The 27,308-nt window shown below is 44.0% G+C and overlaps 1 protein-coding gene across 1 annotated transcript; it reads left to right on the forward strand.

Moving 5' to 3' along the window:
• The first annotated feature begins 298 nt into the window (after positions 1–298).
• Positions 299–21,486, forward strand: LOC120419234 (uncharacterized). Its single transcript, XM_039581889.2, has 3 exons — positions 299–1,576; positions 12,472–12,590; positions 17,560–21,486. Exon 3 carries the CDS (start codon positions 17,769–17,771, stop codon positions 18,309–18,311), a length of 543 nt encoding a protein of 180 aa, XP_039437823.1. The 5' UTR covers positions 299–1,576; positions 12,472–12,590; positions 17,560–17,768; the 3' UTR covers positions 18,312–21,486.
• The last annotated feature ends 5,822 nt before the right edge of the window (positions 21,487–27,308 follow it).

The raw sequence follows: 27,308 nt of genomic DNA on the forward strand, positions 1-27,308 counted from the left end.
CCAAGACGCCTTAATTCCGTCCAAACATCAAGCACAGCATAACTCAACACACCGGTCCCAAAGAGACATCTACGACACACAACGATAGCTATGCTCCGACGACGAGGGTGTGCGTACTCCTCTTCCCTCCTGCTCTCTCTCACGCACGGGTACACAGGACAACGCCATGCTGCTGGAAGGGCGCGAGAGCGAGAGATGGCCAGAGAGAGAGTGTGTGAAGCACACACAAAGAATCAACAGCTCCGCTCGGGCTCCAGGGGTCTCTGTAGAGCAGTTTTCGTTCCCCGTTCGGCTAAAGCTACCTCATTAGTGCGCGCGCAGTTGTCGAAGCTGGACGCCTTTCGCAGGAGCAGCAGCAGCAGCCAAGAACATCCACAGAACAGCGCTTGCAAGAAGAAGGATCTCTGTGTTTGGCGCAAAAGCAATCAAGGTGAAGAGATTGGCAAAGAAGATCGCTCCTGGGACCTCCTCCTCACATGGTGTTAGTAGTGCAATGGTGTACGATCGCAACAGCTAGTTCAAGCTCTGTGCCGAGGAGTGTGCGTTCAGTAGTTCAGTGTAATCCGCGTGCGCGCTACAACCGAGACAGAACTCCGACTCTGTGCTCCGATGTTTAAGTGAAAAATTGTCGAACCGAAACGGCGCGGTAAATGCAAGGAAAAAAAAAACCAGCGGCAAAAAACAGCCACACAAAACCGAGAGAAACAGGAACATAACACAACGTCGTCGAGCTGTTGGAAAACAGGCAATTCGTGGTGGTGACCGTTGTTGCGTGGGGAACGACGGAGCACAAAAGAAGTTTCGAGTTCTGCTGGCCAAGTCCGCGAGACTCTCTCGCGTTGAAGAGCCGAACACCGGTGTGTGTTTGTGTGGAGAGGCAACGATTATCTTGGACTCGGTTCACTAACTTTTTATCATCCGGACCCTGAAGAGTGTGCGGGGAGCGACTACTGGAGAAGAAACTAAAAGTGCAAGAAAACTCACACACAAGAACTCTGCTGCATACCAAAGATCTAGTAAACACGTCTCGAAGAGAACCAGCTGAAGCTGTGGTGTAACCAACCCGTACTAGGAACAGTGGACATTAGGCTAGGAACGTTTATATTTATTTCAAGAACTACACTGTGTGATTTCAACCGAATGCTGATAAATCATTTAATCCGTACTAAATAAGCTTAGAAGTAACTTCAACCGCACATGCAACATAACGCACAGCAATCCGTCCAAAAATTTAAACGAAAAATTAGCAACAGGCATTTCATTAGCTGTACTCAGTGCACATAAACACACACACTTTAAAAGGCAAACAATTTAATTTTAAAACACCCCAAAACGATAATACAAAAAACACGCATTTCATCGCTCTTAAGCAGAAACAATTACCGCGCCTCAATTCCGATATAATCGAAAGCCAATTTTCCTATTTTGGGAAATTAAGCGAGTGAGAAGTGCTGGTGGAAGAAACCAAACCCCGATGCAAGAAGGAACCCTCCCATTATCAATTACTGTGAAGAAATTAAGCGTTTCACGCACAAGCTGCAAACCCGAGGAGCAATCGAGATACGCTTTATGAAAGGTAAGTCAATGAAATAGGACTTTTTCTGTTTAAACTTTTAAAAAGTGCATTCCAACTGCATCGGATACCGGAGGAATTTTCAAGTGAATCGTTCAAGGAATGTGCATCCGAGAAGCAGAACAAACTTAGCTCACCAATACAACCGGCTTCTTTCGTCGCGCTCACTAATTTAGGGTAAAGGCAGCGTTTTTTGAATTCAGTTTGATTCACTAAAGTAACTTTGAAATTAACGCTCCCGTAAATGACGCGCTAGCTCTACCAAAACATAGACAAGAAGACTTAAAACTTTTTCGCAATCCATAAATCAGCTTTCTAACGGTCATTTTGAATTATTGGAAACTCACCACGACTACTATGAACTCACCACAGCACGCGTTTGACAGCTGCTTGCAACTTAATGCGTAAAATGTAACTGTCAAACGCGTGTGGTTAGTCTATTCAAATTGATTCGACGGTTGACGTCTGTTTGCCTGTGCTGGCGCGATCAAGTAATGATGTAGCGCGCGTTCCCGACAAAAAGCACCCACTAAAACAAGCGAGCTATAGCTTTAGAACTGTTTTTTTTTGTTTTTCGATTGTTCCTCCGAACGTTTAGCTTTCAAATGTTTTTATTGGGCTGGGGATTTTTTGTTGCAGACTGACTCTTTCTCGCAAAGTTTTGGGAGAACGTGCGTCGTTCAGGTTCCTGAAAAGTGGTGTTTGTGACCAGCTGAACTTACTTTTGTGAATCTTCTGATAAAAATAGTTGTACTCGATGATTAATTTTCAAATGACCGATTGTTTGGCTTTGTCATAAAACGTAATCCATTAGTTATCAGCGCTAATTCCGAGCTGGAAGAGTTCTAGGTGCAAAACTAGCATTCCAAAGAGACCCATGACAATCCACGTGGTTTGCGGAAGACCCCCGACACCTGAGACCAGGGCGGTTACGCCAGTCACCCCCGTTGAAGGCCAGCAGTAATTTCCGATGCACTGTCTTGCTACCAGAACACGCCAGCACGACACTTGTTGATCTTCATCCTGTCGCGTTTGCTTGGCTGGCCAAACAATAGTGTTCTCTCTAGCTTGGGGCACTTTTTATATTTTTTCGAGGTCGATCTCCGGGCGGAAAACGCCTAGCGGACAACGAACCGTCCACCGGCCAGCGATCTCGACTGTTGTCGTTCTAATGACGCCTAGTATATACAATGGTCAGGAGGGAAATGTGAAGAGGACGCGCGGAACAGTCAGCTCGCGTCATGGAATTCAGACGGGGTGTGGAACTACGGATATACGGGGCCAAGTCGTGGTGTGTGGTGAGGGGAAAAAGATATAGAAGAAATAACATTATAAATGATGGTGTTTTCTGAACCGTGAAACCCCGACGTTCAGACTTGGTCTGTAACGTTGATGACTGGAAGAGCACCAACACCAGCGCACGTCAACGAGTTTAAGTCACTCTCCGTGGTTGTTGTTTGAAGCTGAACTACGAGGCTACTAATGAGTTGGAGCTAGAAGGCCGATTCAGCAGATATCTATTGAACACCAAGCTTGTCTAACCTAACGGATTCGCTAAAGAAGGAATCTCGCTGCTCAGATTGACACCGCCTACGAGCTTCTCCAGAGCCGCGCGTCGCACATTCCAGATTACGTCGATAATGTCACTATCTGGCCTGCGGCGGGTGTACCCAAAGATTCCCCGAGGTCTGTCTCTGGTTTGCTTGCGCGCACCTCCCAGTGAACATTCATCAAATATTTATTCTTTCTACTCTGCTATTAGAGTTAACGCCCCGGGGCCCGCGCACGAGCCCGGTGGAACTCCATTCAATTCTAATTCCTCCGGCACAAAGAGTTCTTTTCACGACTTTGGCCGCGGCAGGCAGGGCGGTTGGCCGGGCAAGAAGGAATTATAAAGTGGGATGATAAATAAATTGATATCATGTGTAGCAATGCTATGTATAACTTGGGTTATGCCGTTGATACACTGCTTTGAGCGCTTTGGACCAGCTGTTCATACTTGCATGTGTCGGTCAAGCGATATCGGCTTGTTTGATTTGTATCGCTCCGTAATACAGAACTTGATGTTTGTCGAGTTGGAGTTCAATAAGGGGGGAAACTACTTGCGCAGTTGCTCAGACTTCTGCATGAAACTAGTATTTGAATGCTTTTACATCTGGCCGATTTGTAGACTAGTTAGTTTATTAGAGTTGAGTTGAAAACAGCACAGACAAATGGACGAAAGTCTCTTTCGAAAACCATCAATCACAATCTAACGGTCAATTTGAATGATCAGAAACTCACCACGGCACATTCAAATTCACCACAGCTCCATAACACAGATGTCCCAGAGAAGAGTTCCAAAAACAATTATTCAAATCCAAATTTGAATATCTCTGCATGGGTTCGTCTTGTGTTCGATTCCGGCCAACCTACTGCTGGAAGCATCCCTCTCTGCCTAGTCAAAACGCCCAGTGAAGCGGCAAATTGCTACTTGACACGCAACTGTGAGCTGCGCCGCGTCGGATTCTGTCATTCGCCGCGCGACTGATGGACCTAATTTTTGACAACCGGGGGGCGCTCAAGCACTCTTTTTTTTTTGTTTGACTCGTGTTTCCCTCTCTTTTCGCGTCCCTGCAGTTTCTCCTCCGCGCGCTGGGCGTATCAAATGGCAAATTACAGGGACCTGTGCGCAGGCAGGCAGACCCGGCCGGTCCTCCCGAAATTATACCATGAACTTCACCCAAGAGAGGGGTCCATCGACGGTCGTCCAATTTGCGAGCGCGTCTGCTGCCTAATGGTGATGACGGCCGATTGGGCAAATTTCGGGTTGGCCCCGGGGGCGAAATGTCCGAACGCAGTTTCGACAGAAAAGGTTGAGTCAAAAAGTTTAGTTTGTCCGAGTTCTGTCAAGCGACTGAAATCGCCAACTTTGGGACATGGTGTTTCATGTCAGTTAGACCACAGACCACAATTTGAGAACTCACCACATCAATTTCGAATTCACCACTGCCCATTTACACGCGTTTGACAGTTGGCGATCAACTTCTGGTTGTCTGTGATTCCAATGTGCGACTTGTGAAAGCATGCCGCCATATTCCGGACGCGCGCACGCACGCAACGTGTGTCGCGTCGCTAATAAATAGATGGAGGGAAGGCTTCAAGGGCAACTGGCGGCTTTTTCGTTTTTGACAACAAAGCGCCATGCTGGGGCATTTCTGGTTTGGCCGACAACCGAAGCTCCGAAATCGCGACATGTGTGTGTCTTCAAGAAGTGGTGACGGCGACGAAGGAAACGGAAAAATATATCAGTCAATTTATTTCAATGACATATTAAGTATAATTAAACACGCCACACTGTGTGTTGTAGTTTGTGTAGTTGTGATGATCAACTTGGGACGCTTTCGAAATCGTACGAGGAGCTGGTAACAGACGCTTCCAAATCAACGACCACTGTCATTCAGAGTCAGCTGTAGTTCCAATAATTCCGTACACAGAAAAAAAAAAACAATTCTCGAAACCGTGAAGTCAGTTCACGATTATGAGAACCACGAAGGAATATATTCACGTTTATGGTGCAAATGCACCATACTCATGAATAAATTCCTTCGTGGATCTCAAATTCGTGAACTTAATTCACGATTACGGGAATTGATTTTTTTCTATGTAGTAAGTTTTCAATAGAGCGAAATTTTGGATGTCGCTAAACCGTCCAACTCCAAGCGAAACGTATTTGAGGTTTCCGTGGAGATTTTACCTTATCCCCTTAAAAAAAAGTGGAGCATCAACACTTTCCGTCTTCCAAATTTCTTTATTTATTTATTTCATGGATATTGTTGCGTAAACAGTGGGTCTAAAGTGATTTGTCGGAAATGAGAAAACACCTTTGCCAAAACTTCCAATTACTGACATAACAATTCGATTTGCCGAGAAGTACATATTGAAGGCCTGGCCGATTGCCTAAACATGTCTGATGATGATTCCATTCAATCGGCTTCTATTGTTCGTCGAAGGACAAAACTGTTATTGAATTTCAATTCGGCACCTTTTCAAATATGATTTAAGTGGGTCGTTGATTGTATGATTTTCGTTTGCTTGACATTGACTAGGCACTGTTTCGAGTCGAAATGCTTGATTTGATTTTAATTTCGTGGTAAGGTTTCGCTTTTAGGATTTTCTTGAAAGATTCTAAACCCGAAGGTGCGGAAAAAGCTCTCAAGCACAAAACGGAGTCCATTTTACTCTCTGGTTTGTTCTAGAAAAAGTTTACGCTAAAAAGAAAAGTAAGCCAGCCGCGGAAATCGATCGAGTGATCTTTGACTTATCAGTACCGCACCTTTACAGTTTCAGCCACCGCAACTAGATGAGTGAGTAGCGTTGAACTCAGATGGTGTTACAGTTGACTCTCTGGTTGTCAATATCCAAGGGACCGTCGACGAAGAGAAGCATCAGTTTACAAAACGATGCAAAATGAAGACTCGATTGAAATTTGTTTTTTCTTGCTAACCAGCTTTGAGAGAGAATCGTGACAACGTCCAGCAAACAAAAACAAAGAAATGTCAAACACCCTTCAAAGCTTCGTTTCTCATAGAAAAATGTCCATGCAAGCCATGAGAAAGTGACATTATTGACAACCGGAATAGATGTTTAAAGCAAATAGAATTCAAGGGACCGTCGAGGAAGAGATCCTTCAAGCAAGATTTTTGCCTTCCTCACTGAGGCAAGGCTATAATCCTGCTCTGAAAATGAACTTTTTATTAAAAGCTCCTAGACCCACCTTCATGTATACATATCGACTCAGAATCGAAAACTGAACAAATGTCTGTGTGTGTGTATGTGTGTGTGTATGTGTGTGTGTATGTGTGTGTGTATGTGTGTGTGTATGTGTGTGTATGTATGTATGTGACCAAAATTCTCACTGAGTTTTCTCAGCACTGGCTGAACCGATTTTGATCGAACCAGTTGCATTCGACTTGGTTTAAGGTCCCATACATCGCTTTTGAATTGTTTGAAGTTTCGATAAGTAGTTCAAAAGTTATGTATAAAAACGTGTTTTCGCAAATATCCGGATCTCACTTAAATGTACGTAAACTATGTCCGGATCCATCATCCGACCCATCGTTGGTTAGGCAATTGAGAAGCCTTTCCAATGAGTCCAAAACATTGAAGATCTGGCAACCCTGTCTCGAGTTATGACCACCTAAGTGATATTTATGTACTTTTTTAAAGCCGGATCTCACCTAAATGTATGTAAACTATGTCCGGATCCATCATCCGACCCATCGTTGGTTAGACAATTGAGAGGCCTTTCCAACGAGTCCAAAACATTGAAGATCTGGCAACCCTGTCTCGAGTTATGACCACTTAAGTGATATTTATGTACTTTTTTGAAGCCAGATCTCACTTTTTTTTTTTTATTCTTTGTCCTCTATCTTAACCTATACCCTAACTGGCTCAATCGGCCTTGCCATCACGGAGCCGTGCGTCTATTTATAGATCCGAGATCTATTGTTCTTCGTCTTGATGGATGTTGATGATCTCCTGTGGGTCTTGTTGGAAGAGTCTTCCTTCCTTCCTTCACGCGTTGTGGTGTGGTTGGTTGGTCATCTTCCCGTCCATTCCCCACTCACCCACCGCTAGTTGTTGTAGTGGGGGGAGTGGCATGAGTGTGTGTGTGTGTGTGTGTGGTAATTAATTACCGTGTATCTGTTGCTCCCAGAGGGAGCAGGGGGTTCTGGTTACCACCGAAAAATCGGTGGCGAGGTGACCGGGCGGGATTCGATCCCTGATCGTCTGCTTGAAAGGCAGATCGCTTAACCATTCGGCTAAGTACCCGGACTACCAGATCTCACTTAAATGTACGTAAACTATGTCCGAATCCATCATCCGACCCATCGTTGGTTAGGCAATTGAGAGGCCTTTCCAATGAGTTCAAAACATTGAAGATCTGGCAACCCTGTCTCGAGTTATGACCACTTAAGTGATATTTATGTACTTTTTTAAAGCCGGATATCATTTAAATGTATGTAAACTATGTACGGATCCATCATCCGACCCATCGTTGGTTAGGTAATTGAGAGGCCTTTCCAATGAGTCCAAAACATTGAAGATCTAGCAATCCTGTCTCGAGTTATGACCACCTAAGTGATATTTATGTACTTTTTTGAAGCCGGATCTCACCTAAATGTATGTAAACTATGTCCGGATCCATCATCCGACCCATCGTTGGTTAGGTAATTGAAAGGCCTTTCCAATGAGTCCAAAACATAGAAGATCTGGCAACCCTGTCTCGAGTTATGACCACTTAAGTGATATTTATGTACTTTTTTGAAGCCGGATCTCACCTAAATGTATGTAAACTATGTCCGGATCCATCATCTGACCCATCGTTGGTTTGGCAATTGAGAGGCCTTTCCAATGAGTCCAAAACATTGAAGATCTGGCAACCCTGTCTCGAGTTATTACCACATAAGTTATATCTGTTTTTTTCTGGAACTAAAAAAAGCTGAAATGTGTGTCCAAACCACTCATATTACCCATTTTTGGTAAAAAAAGAGGAAGGCATCAACCACATAGGTGGATTAGGTTAGTTTTTTTTTAGAATTTGAGGTCGCTTTCCTCTCAGTATCTGAATCTGCTGTAGAAGTAAATTCAACAACAAAGTAACCATTGATACGGTAACAATCAACGCAACGATCACCACAGGCTTAAAAAGGAGATAAATTCCAAAAAATCACCTAGCCATCCGACGAAGACAAATGGTGCTACCGTCCGCGCTGGAACCTGCGCCGGACCAAAAATCCACCAGACGTGATTGATGATCGGGATACCCTGCGGTGGAATATGCGCAATCAGCGTGTTAGAATCAATAAAGCAGCTTCTCGCTATTCGGGCAGGTTCCCACTGGGCGTTGTAATTAGCCATCGAGAAGCGCCTACTGGAAGTTCAACGATCCTACCGGGTCAATCGCGGGGCCCAAATTTACCGCTGCCGCAGCCAGTTCACGTGTACATGCTAAACGGCTCAAATGCGGTAAAGAAACAATGCCACACGGAGGGAGAGCGGGACTAACAAAGTAAACAATTAAAGCGGGAAAGTCCGTTATTGAAATTTATCGGTCTGAATCACGACGATGGGTGCCAAAAAAACAACAACCTGAAGAATCGACGCGAGGGGGCAAAAGTGCACATTATCATATCCATAAATAAAAATAAATAACTGACTAAGTAGGTATGAATAAAACTGAACGACTCGAGCAGCTTCCGCGCAGCGGAGAGACTGTGGTCATCTCACCGAGAGTTGAACAACCTTCTTACGACCATTGAGTAGCGTAGCTTACGCTATCGAAGGTGTCAACGTAGGAGGTGGAACAAATCCGGAGCACCGGAGTACACATTCGACGGTTCATTTACATATTTACAGTTAGCGCGGTGGAGTTGTTCTGTGGCGCACAGAGCGAGAACCGGAGAGATCCGTTAGGAAGTATGCAGAGAGAGAGAGAGTCGTTTGAATTGTTTCAAGTTCGACAAATTCAAGTTCAATAGCGCAACGAAAAGGCCCGGTGGAACTTGGGAAATAAATTATTTATTGCTTCCAAACTCGCGCCAGAGTCAAAGCCCGGCAAATGTATGTCGACAGCGGAGGGAGCGAGCGGGAGCTCGAGGGGTCAACCCGTACACAATAACACAATCGTTGACGTCGATGCTCTGGAAAGCACAGCTCTCGGCGAGATTTGAATAGGCCCCGCTAGGGGGCCAGAGCAGCGCGACAAGTAAGACACGACACGGTCAAATTCAATGGGCTGAACACAGCTGCGCACAAGCTCTCTCGCGTGGGGAGACCTTTCCAGCTCTCATCTGCACGACGGACTTCGCTGGACGAAGTTATTTATGATTTGTTTGCGGGACGTTATGAATAGCTGGGCTGTGGACAGGTTGTCGATCGCGCCGTTCTGAACCCGGAGGGTGGGCTTGGGGAAAAAACGGTACTGGCAATTACAATGGGTTCATTGGTTCGAACGGCTTGTTGGAGTGTTGTGCAGATGTTAAAATGTCTAACGAAACTAGCCAGATCAAAACCGAACAATTCCGTCAAATACTTTTTGCTAAACTTTGGAACTACAGATTAAAAAATGTCTCAAACAATAAGTTTATATCGATTTCCAAAAATCTGGAAACCATGTTCGTAGATTTTCCGTCAATTTGGCATCACTGTCGGCGAAGCATTTGCAAAGTGAACTCTACCATTTCTTATGGTGGTTTACAGCGCAAGTTCGACCTAACGAAATATCATTGGAGTACCCCTCGGACAAGTGAGGTCAACCCCCGTTCATCTCGCCTAATTAGGTACCGATTGTGCTCGCACACCGGCTCATTAGCCCCGCTCGTACACACAATGTTGCACACACGAGTTCGGCTTCTGCTGCTGACACACTTCATCTTCCGCTTTTGGTCGTTGGTCTCTGCGGGAGAGCGGGCGCGCGCGGTCACGAGTCGTGATGCTGCATCCCGTTATGCCCCAAAATGTCAGGCAGACGAACGCGGACAGACAGACAACCGCAACTGGCTGTGATCGCTATCACTCTCTCTGCACGTCTCAGCTGACCAGGGTGAGTGGTGGTGGGTGATCGCGAGAGGGGCCAGCTCGAAACCGTTAAAAAACGTGACAAAACCACCGGGCGAAAGCACTTATCGGGTGCGCGGAGAAATTCCTCGTTCTCAACGAGGTGACCAGCTCTGACCAATATTGGCTTGTGCTACAGTGAGCCTCCGCTGGTTCAGGCTGTCAAGCACGGAAAAGGTGACCTGTTCAGCGATCGCTACCTTGGACGTCTTCCCAGTTTCGCCTTTCAGCTGTCCGTCCGTTCGTCAACGCGCGAGATAAGTCCCCCTCCATGGGTCATTTAATTACTGTTTTTTTTTTGATTGCACGTTCGATATAAGGCGATCGGATGAAGGTAATCCCCGAAACGGATTCCTCCACCGGGAGAGAGCGTGAGCGAGGGTAAACAAACGACCTGACATCGCGGACACCTTTCGGAGATCGCGCAGCGATCGTTCGTCACTTGGCACACTCTTTTTCTCTCATTCGCGGGCAGCACTCGATATTATGCCGTTATACTTAACAGTATCTTTTTGATTAGTGGTTTGACGCGGCGGGGTGTACCGAGTGGAACGTCACGATCCCCACGCAAAGCGTGGTTCTGAAATTGATTTTTCGGGAGAAAAATTTGGCGATCGTAGGTAGCTCCAAAACTTCAAATTATACAAATTAAGTAAACGAAACAATGAGGTTATGGGAAAGTTGTAAACACTAAATTTCCATCGCACGATCCCCAATCCAGACCGGCTCTCGAAGAGAGGCCAAAGAAAGAACCCGCACAACAAGTTAATGTTCATATCCGGTACCGAGCATCGTCCAAACGTTTCTCAAGGGTTCTCAAGCAGATCCTCAAGCGCCTTCGCGTCGTTTTGAGCAAATACACGCACCACCGCCCCAAAAAAGACCCTTCTTCAGGTAGCGCGCGGCGATGTTTAAGATGAAGGTCAACATCGATCACACGAGAAAGATTGCGTGCCGGTTGAACTTGAACAACTGGTCCGAGACTTGAGTTCCCGCCGCCGTCAACAATGTCCAGCACGTATCGAGTTTCGTCCCTGCGGAACCTGTTGCGGTGGAGATTCAAGCCGTTGTAAAGTATTATGTTTCCCAAAGCCCGACCCTCAGCTCGGGGGCTACCTTTTTTCGCTTCTCAGAGGGCTGGTGCAACCTTAAAAATACAGTCCCGCCGCCACTCTTTTCCACCCTACAAGTTTAAGACAAAGTGCAGAAAAGGCCTGTTTCATTCTGGCAATAAGAGACGTGCTGGTTTCGGTTATGTACCGAAATAACAGGTTTCAGGACGGGGTCCAAATAATAGGGTTTGTTTGCGGTGTGCAGTGATCGCACGGTGTGGACAAGCACTGAGCAGTGATTTGAGTGATCCAGAACCGGTCCTGCCGGTCGATTAGGTGGTTCCCGCCATTTCTGAAGACAATACGTTTGATGGCCGGTTTTGCGCGAAAAACTGTTGACAGATATTACGAAACTTGATGCAGTTTGAAATTTCAAGTTGATCAAGACTTTGAAATCACTTCAGAGTCAGCCAATAGTGAAATTGGAGGCTGACCTTGCAATTGATCACCAACGGCGCCCGCCTTGTCGGAATGCAGATCTCGAGGTCAATTGTAAGGAAATGTACAGTGGTGAATTTCCGTTCGTTCAAATTGACTGTTAAAAACTGTTCGGTTCAAATTTCCCGTTTTACAACAAATTGGTAATGACTTCGGTCACAATCTTCTCCCTTCCCTGCTTGTCACACCGACCGGAAACGATTTCCGATGCCTCGCAAAAACAACCAAACCAAACGGATGAATCTCCCGCTACGAAAATTAGTCTCCCGAAATCAGCCGCCAAAAAAATAAGCAAACTCGTCAAATAACTTAAAGTCGTTAAACACTTCCCTGCGCTCGCGATAACAGATGGTTCGAACGGGTTTTTTGTTTTCTTTCGATGACTCGCCGGGGTTGTAAATTTGTTCTTCATTGGAAAGTGAGTCGCGCGGAAGCCAGACCGGAAACGAATATTTTGAATTTATTAGTGCGGATTCCGCGCGGGAAACCGGTTTAAGTGGGTTAAAAGTGTGTGAAAGCTTGGAGGACTCCCTGCTAAAAATAATCAATCTACGCATCGGTACGGACAGGGGCAACATTTTGACATTTGAAGCTAATATTGCACTTGTCCCGGCCTATGCGTGGAGTTGGCATTCATCGAGAGTTGGGGGAGGCTTCAGAGTGGCAGATTTTTACTTATTATGTTTGATAAATCCATTTGGAGTAAACTGATGTACTAAACGACTTGTTTTCTTCTTCTCCTTTCAGATTTTTCTTGTAATACTATCCAGTACCCACTTAATCTAAGACTGAGCAACAGAGATCTGCAAACACAATCTACATCAAGATTATTCTTTCGAACCGATACCGTCCAGCAACAAAAAAAGGTATGTTGAACATCGCCGATATTGATCCAATCGGTAATTTGATAACTTTTCGGTCCAGATAACATAAGGGTACGACCCGGAAAACCCCGTAGTATCGGGTGACCCGTTGTGACCTTTTTTGGGTGGTACCTTCCATCGCATTACACTTGATCGAAGTTGACAGTTATGGTTTCCTGGCCAAACTGGTTCTTCAACGGACTTGACCTGGGCGCCTTCGGATAATGAAGATCAATCGAGCCCATTACGCGAACAACTCCAGTCATTATCCGCACATAATTGCGCGAAGCGCAAGGTACAAAAGCGGCGACCGCGCGTTCTAATCCGTTCTGGTTGATACAGTTAGGTGAAATTCCTATCATCAAGCGTTTTAGCTGAATTACGACGAGTCGACAACCGTTGAGAAAGTCGACGCGTGCCCGGCGCCATTGTGTAGCGCGTGTGCCGCGCTCGTTGTTTGCACAAATCTTCAACAACAACGAAACGCCCCGACACCAAAGTGTTAAAAGATCATCAACGCCCCCCGTTGGATAATAAGACGCGGGCGGGGTGGTGTCAAAGAAACAATAGAATCAAGGTGAAATTATGAAGACAACGGGAGAAAGAGTCTATTTTCTACAGCGCGCCCGTTGTTGGCACTTGAGAGTGCCGTGATTTAATTACAATATTCATTAGCTATTACCGCAGACAAAGCGATGGCAACTTAGAGGTGTCTGTTTTGTTTTACAAGCTGTTGGTATTTGTGGCATCGTTTATCAGCTATTATCAATCTGACATGAACGGTTTAGCGAGGGTAGAATAACAGAGGCTCAACAGTGACCTTGATCCACCCAGTTTGATTTGGGTGTAGCATCGTACTTGATTTGACAGTTAACGGTTGATATTTTACGTCACCTCAATTACAAATGGCATTGAACTGTCATGATTCACACGGAAAACCGGGGTTATGCATAAAAGTATAATTTTCAGGTTAATTTTCTACTTCTGTTTTGAAGCAACTCTGTGACTAAACTAGAAAGATTCAAGTCTGATCTAAGGTATCCAAAACTTGCAGACTGTCAAAACAGCTCAGAAATTCAAAGATGATGCACGAAGTTCATAGTTCTACCACTGCTTTTGGTGGTACACATGAACAGTTCATTCCCAGACAGTCTGGAGTGCACGGGGGACTGCAAGAACAGCGAAAAAAGGCCTTCCACGTCGCCCACACACGAATCAGATTACACCGAGCCGGCAAGAAGGCACCGAGCGCTAACAAGCCCAGCGATAATTACCGACATAAACAATCCGCTTCGTCGCATACCGTTTTTTCGCTGTGCCAGAATGTCGGTTTATCGCCGGTTTGGTTGGGCTTTTCTCGTTAATTTGCTTACGAGTCAAAATTTACAGCTATAGAGACATCATCCAGCGTCAGCGTCAAGCCGGTAACAAAACAAACTCCGGATGAAAGCTGAATCTTGGAAGAAATGTAAACAGCCAAATCATCGCGCCACCACCAAAGGTGTACACCCAAACGAGAGAGATCGGACAGTGGATTGTTGTATCAAAGTTGCTCTGCATCCGATATCGCTCAGTTTTTTCGAGCTGAATGTCTGATATTGAGCTAACTTTTCTGCAGGGAAGGTCTGCGAACGTGACGGCTCTTTGTTTACGTCAGTACACTGTGACAAGAGTTTACTTATTTTACTACCAATTTCTCTATCTTGAGTGTTACAAAGCAAATCCACTGTGACGCAAAATGGAAATCGCGGAATTTGCGTTAACGGTTGTCAATAACTCGCAAGAAGTTCTTATCGAATACCTACGACCAGCACTAATGCTTACGACCAGTGCGAAATAATTGACACTAGCGCCAATTACGACGTAATTAACGATCGAAACCCCTTGGCTCGACCTACGCGCCCGCTCGTTTTACGAGCTTCTCGTAAAACCATTTGTTGGAAAATTAGAATTAAACTTCACGTGGGATCGAGCGAGCTTTATGGCTTTATATACTCTCGCCCAGCATCCGCTTCCAAGATGCTCGTATGAGTAGTGGGTCAAATCATTGATTCCCGACCGACGATGGTATCAGAACCGGCCAGTAAAGCACTCTCAGCAGCACTTACACCTTTGGCCGTTCCCGTGAGCGCCTCGTAATGGGCGCTGGAAAATTGCAAATCCCATGTTACGCGGCGCGTACTTAAAATTGTAATTAAATTAATGCTGGATTAACTTTACTACCCTCGTGGGTTCATCTAACGGTCCCTTGCTCGTCGTATCGTGAAATATCAATCTCGTAGAGCCCTCGACACACATCGTAGACACGTCATGATCTCACGATTGGCACCACGCATCCCGTCGCGCGCGCGGTTCCTGAAGTTCCCGTCATCATCCTTCCTCCAGAGAAGTTGTACGGAGAGACGCGAGAGGCTTCGATCAATTACGGGCGACCATTGTCAGCCGCTAGGGCTAATGAACTTTTGACAGTCATGCAGCCGGTGGTGCTGACGGGCCACTTCTTTACCCTGACATTGAATTGCGTTGACTGCGGAGTGCCGTAATGGTATTCATGCTAATGGCCCCCGCGGCCACACAGATTCTCCCGCGCGCCGGGTGACACTCTAATGGTGATGGGAATTTTCATATAAACAGCAAAATTATCATACCGCTTTGTCTGAGTTGTCTACTTCCTACAACCCACGGTGTTGTGGGGGCTACCTGCGTAGCTGGGCTTTAATTTGTTCTTCCAATTTGTTTACAAAGTTTCCCTCACGGTAAAGAGCCTCATTTTCCCGTGCTCCAGCACCAACTATCATAAAAGTCAAATAAATTTAATTGTTAAACTGTTCCCGATCCAGCAGCAGCGCGTCTGGGTCTACAAAACGTGCGAGCGTAAGAGCGCAAATTTAAATGGAAATAATAATAGTAAAATAGGGTAAATGGGAGTGATGATCCGGATGATTAACTCACCGAACTACATGAACCCTGCCGGGCGCTCGTGAGGCCCTCCCGGGTGTGGAACGACGTGGATCAAGGCACACGGCCATACAGCCAATAAAAAGCGAGGCACTTATCCATTAGCTGAATCGTTGTACTCTGCTCTTCTTCCGTTCCTCCTCCGCCGTAGAGTCGAGCCTGCCGTAATGAAATTTAACAGTTAAGGTTAGGTTCAATCTTGGGGGATGAATAGGAGGAATACCAGCATGATCGTCGGCGTAGACGAGCTCGGTGTGGGAGTTCTGTGCGGTCTATGCACTTTCCTGTCGAAATGCTTCGAGAGAAACGTTGACATTGAGCCCCGGACGGATCGTAAATTGTCTTCCTTTTTCCTGCAAAGACGCACTCGCGACCGTAATGAGGCAGTAATATTCAGCAGTAATTGCGCGGTTGACTTCTTTGTGTGGCGGCGCGGGCCCATTTCGGTGATCGGACGGACAAGATACGTCGTCGGCAGAAATGTAGCTAAATGGGATCATATTTGTCAAAGATCGGGAAGAATGCTGCGCGCGGGAAACTTGCCTGGCTGCGGATGACGCGCGCAAACGTCAACTGTCAAAGCGGCCCTTTAGGAACGCTGCGCAAAGATCGCTTCCCCGTGATGGTCTCACGGAGAAGACGTGTAGCGCAATTACCGCAGCTATTCATAACGATGAAAAATCATAATATTGCCAGCTAATAGAGTAGATCGCGCCGGTCTGTTCAGCGAGGTTCCGCCGCGACCCATAACTGTTTGTTGGTACTTTGAGATTTATATCCCTGGAATCCGCTGCTCGAGTGCCAGCTCACGGAAACAAGCGTCGTTATTCATCGCGTTCTCACAAGAGCTCGGGTGATATATTGTGCTCTCCACTGTGTGTTTATCATCTCCGATTTCGCGCTTGATCAGCTGAATTAAATATGCGCGCACGCCCGAGCAGAGAGCGCCCATTCAGCGCCGGGCTTTTTATGTGCTATTCTCGCTCTACGAGAGTTGACGTTTCCAAAGGTCCAGACAAAGCAGCGCTACTCTCCGCTCCGCAGAGCCGTTCCTCTTCCGGTTTATTGAACGGTCCACTTCAGTCGAACGCGTTACATAATAGGCGTGACACAAACCCGGTCGAACTGGTTTCTCGCTGGGCCAAAGCTGGGTTGGGTCGCGAACCACTTCTTCGTTCTCTCTGTGTGACATTATTCCTGGGGGTAAGAAGTATAATTGCGATCGCGCAGGCACCACACAGACACTCGTAGCAGCAGTTCGTTCACCTTTGTCACAGTTTTCAAGATCTGTGCAACGGGACCTGTGCGGAGAAATGCACTTTGGAGAGGAGTGGTGTACACCCATTGAACTGACGCGAAGTCAACGCCAAAGTCGTAAAGCAATTATCAACGCACCGCGAGAACAAGCAGTATAAATTTAATAACTTGGAGTAAATCATTGCTGGGTGCAGCCCGAGAAACCCATAAACTACATCTGCGCCCGCCGATGGCGGATGCTGACGGCTAATTGAGGAAATTGTAATGCACCGAAGAGTTCGTTTCCTTTGGAGCTTTTTGTTTCTTGTTCTTGTCCGTGCCGGCCCACCACGTTTCAAGGTGCAAGGCACGGCAACAATGCATCAATTCTTCTCCGGCGGACCGACCGAGCGAGAGTAACATTGACGTTGATGATATAATCGAAAAAGTGCAATGACCAATCTTGACGTCCGTTCGCTGGCCGACGTTCCTGAAGGGGCACAACCCGCGCGAGAAATAAATCACTTTACTCTTTATGACTCGGCGTGATCTCCTTCTCGAATGGACGCACTGTCTGTCTGTATGCAGATTTGGGTGCGTCTGTATGGCGAGAGCTCAACGAGAACGTGACCCTGTAAGCATTGAACGAATTCCTGACTTTGGCCTGGTTTGGTCGTAATCTCATCGGCGAAGCCTGTTTTACAGTTATCTTTGGACTCTGCGGAGGCTCGACTTTCTGGACTGCCCACTAACGAATGATTTCTCTTCTCTGTTTCAGATATTCAACTCTAATCTTAAGGACCCCCTTCGTAACGATACTCCTCCATCGAGCAATATATACGCATTAAGGATAGAGTTAAGCGCACCGCAATCGTAAACTGCAATCATCTTCACGAAGCAAGCTTCAGGCTGTCAACTCAACCAAATATTTAGAGTACTACGCACCTAGCATCTAAGAGCAACTATTTATAACAAGCCGCGTCCAAAATGTTACCAAGCAATCAGCAACATCAGCAGACGGCGGAGCAGCAGCAGCAGCAGCAGCAACATCTGCTCAACACGGTGGGCATGAGCAGCCCGTACACGGCGACATCGACTAGCTACAGCATGAGCTACCCGGTCATCAGCGGACACCATCTCAACGAAAACAACAACCTGGTGATGCACCCTTCGTACGGTAAACCGGCGGCACACGTGGCCCACCAGCTTCCGCCGGCTTCGCTCATCACGCTGCAACCGGTCACGATGGACGGACACCACTCGACGTTGCACCACGGGCTAGGACCACAGCCGCCGCACACCGTCACATCGCTTGCGCCGCCACCACAGATGCATCAGTCCGAAATGTCCCACATGTCCCAACAGCAGCAAGCGTCCAACTCACAGTGCCCTTCGGGCATGTCCAGCATGTCCGGATCGTCGATGAACGACGGCAGTGGTATGTATTTGGGGGTCGATTTTCGTCCCCCAAGGGTGTGTGTAAGTGCAAGCGAACTCCTTCTCGTTACAGCATTCACTAATCTAGCTTAGGTTCATCGGAGGCATCACTAATCGGCTTTGAGTTGCCCAGGTTGAGCGTTGAAGAACAACCTCAAACGAATTGTGAGGACGGAATGAGTGCAACCATAATGTATATAACTCAAACTCGATAACCATCGCTCATTCATTGTTCTATCCGCAAATCTGTTGAAAGTTGCTCTCCACCTCTACCTGTGTAGCTCTAAACCGATCATGTTCCTGATCCGGATGGAGCTGTGGCAACTGGATGGCGCTATTCGACTAACCTCCCGAGCAGCATTTATACCAAGAACCCTACAAGAGCTCTTCACGAGCGCCCTGTAGCTTCCTTGCTGTAAATCGCTGCCGCATGTGCATGACCCGTAACAAACTGACCCTCACGAGACTAAACGACTAAATCGCGGACACCCTAACCCACTTCCTAAGCTCAACCGAAGAAGGGGCATCGTTATCAACCCCCGCGGCACGACTAATAACTCACGAGGGCTGTGCTGCCCGAAAAAGGCAGCGGGGTCAATCGCGCGAAGAACCGTTGGCCCCGCGTTGCTCGGGGGGGTTAATTTGCCGTGCTCAAATGAGACGCGTAATAGTTTCGCCTTAATCCGCCCTCTTTCGGATGACCGAGAAGGAGCGCGCCAAAGCGGATTCACGGAAACCGATTTGACTTCTGCGAAATGGGTTAAAAGTAGGCTAGGGCCGAACCAAATTCGCAGCGCGCCCCGTGGCCAACAGATTGAACGTTGCAAGCTGCAGTCCGAGAACCTTGATCGTGGCGTTTGCATGCCGGGGTGAAAGAGACTGATCCTAATGTATTCCGTGCAGCGAGCCCAATTATTACCATAACTTTACACACAGCTGAAGACGCGGTTAACGAGCTTCCAAGCACCACACTTGGGATCATATTTACCAAAGATCACAAGACTTGGCACACTTGGCATAAGCAGGCGTGACATGACACCGCGGCTGGGGCTTTGTTTACGGCCGGGGCTCTGCTGAGTCAGCTGTCACTTGCGGTGACCCCTTTGGGATCGATCGATGAGTGTTTGGAAAACAAAGCGCGCGCTCGTACACACCCACACGCGCGTTCCCTGCCAATACGATCGTCTTCATTCCTGGAACCGGGATTTGCGCGCGTTCTACGAGAGAAAGAGAGCTGGAAGACCCGCTAATTAGTCAATTTTTTCACCGTTAGTGCCGCGAGCGAAGGCCTGTCCATAATAAAAACGATACACTTCATCATATTGAATTGTGTGTTGTGGTGCTCCACAGAGGGTTGGAGGAGGAGAAGACCCGCCGTAAGCCGTCCGCACCGCAGCACCGATGATGGTGATAGAAACAGATTATACAGTCAGCAAGTTCTGCTAAACGAAACGAAAATTATTTAGCAGGAAGCGAAGATGAAAATATAGACGGGTCGAGTCTTACGGAAGACGCTGGAGAGAGGAGTGAATTAAATAAACAAATGGAAGGAAAACACTGGAGACTGTCGAGAGACTTCGTCTCGACTGTGTGTTGTGATCGTAAAAATTCCAGCTAACGGAATCCTATTACCAGTCTCTTTTTCTGCGGCCGTGGCCGGGCCCCGTAGCGATTCTGAAAAGTTCTTCCTGAAGTTCCTTCGGTCGGCAGTAGCTGGACCCGGGGTGGCCCTTTGTTGTATATAGATTGGAATTTAAGACCGTGGCAACCCGTTGGAAACTGCACAGTCTGCAATTCTACAAAGCTTTGCCACGTAATGATTCATCATGCTGCAACCAATTGAACACGGCGTTGTACTACGTGATCTTGATTTGCCGAACACGAAATGATCGGCCAGAGTGTGGTGGATACAAAGTTGCACTGCCACCGTTGGTGGCAAGTGCAGCAAACACGTGGTAACGTGGCGCGAGATGTAATTGCATCCTGCAACAGGCACCTAATTATCTTCAGTAACGATGAGTTGCGTTTTGTAGTCGCGGTTTCGTTCACGGCGAAGAATGGGATCCATTCTACTAGGGCGACTTTAACAGACTTTCCTTTTGGTCAATCGCGCCGCGCCGCTCGGCCCAGAACCAGAACTAATTTACATAACCTCAACCACACGACGCGCGGCAAGTTCGGCAAACTTTCAAAGAGACCATCGCTGCCCGGAAACCGCACATTTCTTCATAAATCAATCCTATTGGACATTTCCCTGTAGACGGATGAATCATTTGTTCGGAGATGGGCTACGAACGCATAACGGCACCAATTTGTCACAGACAAACAGACGTGTCTGCTTGTCTGTGGTACAGTTTCAGCACGTGCTCGTTCCTCCGATCGGCTCCCGCAAGCTTATACTTCCTAATTGTATTTAATTTCAAGGCAAATTGGGCTGAAGATCCACGGAAAATTCACCAAAACGAAGCGCACTCCAAGTGTTCAATTCGTTTCTAATGCCACGATTATCTGGCGTAATTGCTTGTTAGCTTGTTTCGCGCAGCCGCGAAGTAGAAATTGTTCGTTCAATTCAATAATTTGATTTGATATTTCGGTCTAGTGAAAATCTTCACTACCAAACCTCTAGTCAAGGGTATCAGTGCAATGGTTTACAAAAACAAAAAAATAAATAAGAAAAACATTCGGAGCCCCCTGTTGAACAGTCAAGTCCCATTGTATATCGTTAGACTAAATTAACAATTAACATTCGCTTAGATTAGTATCTGTGAATAAAACTTTTAAAAATCCAAAACAGCACCATGTATGGAAATGACAAGCAGAAACGGTGGAACTAGGCACATCGTCCTAAAGGTGAATTCACAGACATGCAGATGTAATTCTTTTCAAAAAACCAACTATCATTTCATTTAAGAGCCATTTAAATGAGCTGTGGTGAATACAAATTTTCCGTGGTGAGTTTCCGACCATTCAGTTTGGCCGTTAAATTGCTGATTGAAGGTTTTTAGGAGAGATTTACGTCTGTTTGTGTGGTGAATCAGATTTATTCGTGAACCAACTGAATTCGAAAATGCATTTTTTACCATTTTCGGCAAAACCTAAAACTAGCTTCGATTCGGAGGTGCAACCAACTTTGCCTCGCACACTCTGTAGCGTGACAGGTCGTAACGCTCGATGGCACATGGTGATTACGGTTAGCCTGATCTGACTCGACGTTTTTGGCAAACCACCGGGCAACGATGATAATTTCCCCCCAGCCAAAAAAAAATAAGCAACATTGCCAAAATGGTGCGCCCCTCGGCAGATTATATCATCTTACACCCATTTCATGTTGTTGTGGCTTTCGAGTGGCTTCTGTAGGGGCCATTGTAGGGCCGTTTTGGAGAGATTAATTAGTACTGGCAAAGCCAACCTGGCAGCACCAGCTGCCGAAGCCCCAGAGACAGGAAGTTTGCCGGTTTTCTTCTTACCACTCTCGTGCGCATCTCGCCGGTAGAACCCCCGAAGCCACTCTTCCGAATTATAACCCCCACCGAAATTGTGGCATGCACTTTTTGGACGATCGTAAAATGTGCAGCTTGCATCACGCTCGATCTCCTCAACACACGGCAACATGTGCAAGATGTGCAAGCCATTTTGCGAGAGTCATTTTCCAGTCCAGCAGCGGTCCTTGAAAACGGAGGCCCCGAAAATACCTGTCTTCTCGGTTCTCGGGACTAATTCTGGTTTTTGCGGTTGCCGGGCCGGTCCTCCTTGGAAGAGCACCATTTCATCGAAAAGGTGCTGTCCGACGCCAAAAAAAACAAGCTGCCTGCCTTTACGGTTCGCTGTGCGCCGGGGTTTCTTAACATTTTTTGCATGAGAAGTTGCGCATCTCTCGAATTACCTGGAAAAAAGGAAAACGAATTAACCTAACTGTTGTTTTGCCTTTCCACATGGTGCTGTTTTAGCGTTTCTTGAAGGATATTATCGATCGTAACACGAACAAAAGTACTAAAAATTACTAATTGATTCTCATTCCACAATTAAAACCATATCAAATTAACACAAAATTAACCGCGAGTAACACCTTAAAACTAAATAATTGTGATAAATCAAAAGAGTGATCTTTAAAAAAAGAGAGAGATTAGGGCTCCGAATGTAGGACGTGACTTGTGCCTGTTTGCTGAATTTTAAATGGTCAAATTGCACTTGTCCCGGCCTGCAGCCACGAGCCGAATGTCATCGAAGAACAACAGTGCAGTGCAGTGAGTGTTTTGCGACACACTACAGTGATTTAAGGAAAAGACTTCAACGGTAAGCGAGGAACTCGAGCTCTACTGGGCGGCGAAGTAAAAAGTGAATAAACTCAAGTCGTTGAAACTGTTTTAAAACTGCAAAAGTGAGCAGCTTTTCAGTTCATAGAACATAAAAGAAATTCCCAAACTCAATATGCGAGAATGTATCGAAGAGCAAAAAAATAATTTTGAAACCAAATATTGAAAGGCAATTTTTATAATTGAAATTTGTTTTTTTTTAATTCGTTGGGGCCATCTACAAAACACTTGGACAATAAGGAGAGCAAAGGGTTAGTGATTTTCCACGATCTAAACAAAGATAATTTTATTGGTATAAGCAATTGTCCCGAAGGGGGAGGGCTCCTAAATTTCCACGTGGTTTATGAAATCAAATCAAAATCAAATTATTCGCTCTACAGCATTGCCTTGGCGTTCCCGATTACGGGATTCCTACTCGAAACTTGATGTCCGAAGGCTTGATTGTTGAGGCAATTGCAAACCTCTTTTTACACCTAAGCTTCCATCCACCCCGGAATTCGAACTGACGATCTTTGGATTGTGAGTCCAACTGCCTACCAGCGACTCCACCGAGGCAGGACCCAGGGAGACGACTCCTACACCTGGACTGAGCTGTCGACCTAACCTCTAGGTTAGACCGGGGCCAACATTTACTTCCCCATCCGACGGAAGGCGTGATCAGACAAATCTCGTCTCAAAATTTGCCACCGGGACCTTCTGGGATCGAACCCAGGCCGACTGGGTGAGAGGCAATCACGCTTACCCCTACACCACGGTCCCGGCTCACGTGGTTTATGAATGTGCCCTTTTTCGAAAAAGTTTAAAATAAACTTTGGGTTGAAATAATATTAATTGGCTGTAATAAACTTGTTTTCGACTGTACACACCAGATAAGGATATATTTTCCAACAATTTTGCAAAATATCAACAATTCGGGAAAAAAAGATTCCTGTAATTGGTATCAATATTGAAATAATGTAAAAAGAATAAAAAGCCCTTCTTTTATTAAAGAAGGCATAAATAAACGTTCTGCCATGAATCATTGAAGTTACGTGGAAAGCTTATGTGGTGCCTATTTTTTCACTAAAGTTTTCACGTAACTTCTACGAGGTGACTCTAGTGGAAACGGAATTTGCTTGGCCAGATCATGGATCCATGTACTGCAGGTCAGTTCAGAAGTAGTCTAACGTCAAAACAATAATAATGCAAAAGGATCAGATCGGGGCCAGTGGATTTAATTTTTTTATTTCTTGAAATTAATTTTCATTTGCACTTTTTATTAAAAGTATATCAAATTCGAAGAAAATTTTTAAGAATTAACTCTAGAAATATTGTTGCGTTACTTTTTTTCTAATTTATTTAAAAAATATTTTGCATTGACGATCCCCTCGTCATTTTTCATCAGTCCAGAATCCAATTTCTGAAAGAAAGTGTTTTTTTGTAAAGAATAGAAGTATTACCAATTTTTTTGAACTAAAAAATAATAAATATAAATATTTTTTATTTCTAAAAGAGAAAAGAGAACAAAAAAATGTGCACAAAATTTACCAATGTCGTAGAAAAAATGGTTATGTAAATTTTGAAAATACTTTTATTGAAAATCTTAACAAATTTTGTGGTCCTTTGCCTTAGCAGATACATCAAATAGCTCTTACTTCCAGATAAAATTATTTTAGTACAATTAAACAGTACTAGTGACTTTATACACAAAACTGTTTTTTATAAACTTATTATTTAATAAAAAAAATTTCAATTAATATTTTGTAGAGGTGGGCAAAACCGTTCTTTTTTAGGAGCCGCTCATTTTCGTTCGCTCTTTAAAAAGAGCCGCTCTTTTGAACGGTTCTTTCGCTCTTTTTCAAAATTTAGATTAAATGGGTTTTTTTTTTCAAGAATCGTGTGATTTTATAAGTTATTTCACATTATACTTTTATAAATTAGGCCGTACCAAACATTTTTTGAAGTTTACTATGTCCCTCAACTCTAGCCAAAGTAGCAAAAAAATAACAAGCTATGGTATAAACATTTTAATGAAAAAAGAGTTTTAAAATGCATCTTACACATCCCCAGTTGCATTGCAATCATTAGATTTAAAAATATCGAAGTATTAATGAACCGTTTTTAAGCCAAAAAAAAAACTTTTTGCATTACTGTGCAAACGGAATTTCACAAAAATTCAAAATATTTTTGATCGATCCCAAAATGCTTTTTATTTTTTTCAGTTGATAAGACTTCTATTTCCATTAAAATTTGGAAGTGTTTTGAAAAAAAAATTTGTTTTGCCCCCTGAATTTTTGGACCGATTTTGAAGGGGAGGGGTGACATAAAGTTTGAAAAATGTTTGTAACGGCCATATTTGATGAATAAAATAAATAAATCTGAAAACGAGAAGATGCCCTTGAAAACCATATGTTTTGGTGGTCTCTATGTCAAGATTTCTACTCAAAACTAAACATTCGAGTAATTGAATGGCATCCAAACTGAAATCTAGGATGCTGGAAAAATTGATATTGATTTTAAAATTGCGTTTATTTCTGAAAGACTAATGCTGATATTTTATTTGGAGAAAATATTATGTGAACTCTTCTCTACATTCTGATTTAATAGATAAGGTTTAATCGGACAAAATGATTATTTTTTTCCGAAATTTCTCAAATATTCAGTAGATTTTTGGTAATATTTGACAAATTATGCTATTTGAAATGCTCAAATTTGTATTCCGGTATTACTTTAATGTACAATCAGTTGTACAATGAAAAGTTTACTTCATTTTGTTTTGAAATTCATTTACTTTTGGTATTAATTTTTCTAAGCATTGAAATTTTCCAAAACAAATTTAATACTACATTTTTTGGAAATTCAATAACTTATATTTATAACAAAAATCATTCCATCTTGAGCCGGTTCTTTCAAAAGACCGGAATTTGAAAAAGAACCGCGGTTCTTTTTTTGTGAGCCATGGTTCGTTCGCTCTTTTCAGTGAACCGGCTCTTGGAGCGGTTCGCTCTTTTCAGTGAACCGGCTCTTGGAGCGGTTCGCTCTTTTTTTGCCCACCTCTTATATTTTGGAAACCGAAAATATTTAGATTCTATTGAGTAAAATATTTAAAAACATTGTCAATATCACTTGAAAGAAGTTAAATCGAGGTTAACCATCAATCCCATGTTATTGTATATATAATTGAAATAATCAGTGGTAATCAAAAATCAGTTGGGGATTATTTTTAAGCGATTTTTTTGAGTCTTTACTATAAAACAAAATCTTGTCAACCAAAATTACAAAAAAAAAATCGTAGTTTTCCAGATTTTTGCAGCGGTTTCATTGTTATCAAAAATTCTATCCAATCTATACAAGAATAATTGCGGTAAAACTTAAATTTCTAAAACTTTATTTTCCAATAAAGTGACAGTGATTTAAATGTCCACAACTTCAACACTATTCAACGGCTCACTCTTGGAGCAGCTATAACCGTTCACCGTTTGTTCTGGACCTCTCAACATGATGTATCCAATCGCGCGGTAGCTTTTTTTCCCGAGCCACCGTTTAACCTAATTTCTTCGCACCTTCCTCACAAGCGTCGCCACACTTGCTGCCGCCGGCCGTATGAGCCATTGACATCAGCCACGAGATGACAAATTACCGCGTGTGGGCCGAAACCCCCCGTTTCGAGAGAGATGAGTGATTTCTCTCGATGCTTACCTTTTCTTCTGTGCCCGGGAGGTAAGAGAGGAAGTGGCAAACACTGACTGACTGATGCGCGCAAAGAGGAAGACACGACAAAAAAAATAACATCTTAGACGCGAACCATCAGTCCAAACATACGAGAAAATTTACCGCTAAGTTTTACAATAACAAATATATACGCACCAGAAGATTCAGCTCGACAACGATAGGTGGTAGTGTTTTTATGTGGGGTTGTCATTTGGGAATTTTCACCGTTGAAAGTGTGCGCCTTTTTGACCGGCACCTGTAGGCATCTTGGGTGATCTGTCCCTGCTTTAAAGTCCTCTACACGCGAGTTAAATTTACCATTATATACCAATCCGGATATTGAAAAAAAAATATATGTTTTTTCAATATTTAGGCTGACATTATGAATAAGGACTGCTAAAAAATAAACTTAGAAGAATATATGCTTTATAAGCTTTTTAACATTTAAATTGCTTCAGTAATTTAAATATAGCAAAATTTAGATTTAACTGGATAAAACAATAACAGAAATTCCAAAAAATTTATAAAATTTTACATGTTCAAGAAATTTAAGAATAATAATTTGAAAAAAAAATCAATAATTTCATGAATTTAAATTTATTAATGTTTAAGAAATTCAAAAACCGCATGCATAAAATGCAGCATAAAAAAGGTTAAAAAACATAAATATTGAAAAAAAAAAATATTAACGAGGGTAACAAAACCTATGTCAGACATTCAAGACAGCCAAAAAAATTGAAAATATCAAACAAAACTCAAAAAAGACTTAAATTTAAAATAAAACAAAGGTTTTAGAGTTTTTATCGTAAAAACAATCAAAAATTTTAAAGAATTGAAGAAATACAAAAAAAAACAAGAAATTCAAAAAAAAAATAAGTAATACAAGAAATTCAAGAAATTCAAGAAATTCAAGAAATTCAAGAAATTCAAGAAATTCAAGAAATTCAAGAAATTCAAGAAATTCAAAAAAATCAAAAAATTCAAGAAATTCAAAAAAATTCAAGAAATTCAAGAAATTTAAGAAATTCAAGAAATTCAAGAAATTCAAGAAATTCAAGAAATTCAAGAAATTCAAGAAATTCAAGAA

Source organism: Culex pipiens, chromosome 3 (assembly GCF_016801865.2).
Source record: "Culex pipiens pallens isolate TS chromosome 3, TS_CPP_V2, whole genome shotgun sequence".
NCBI classification, from domain to species: Eukaryota; Metazoa; Arthropoda; class Insecta; order Diptera; family Culicidae; genus Culex; species Culex pipiens.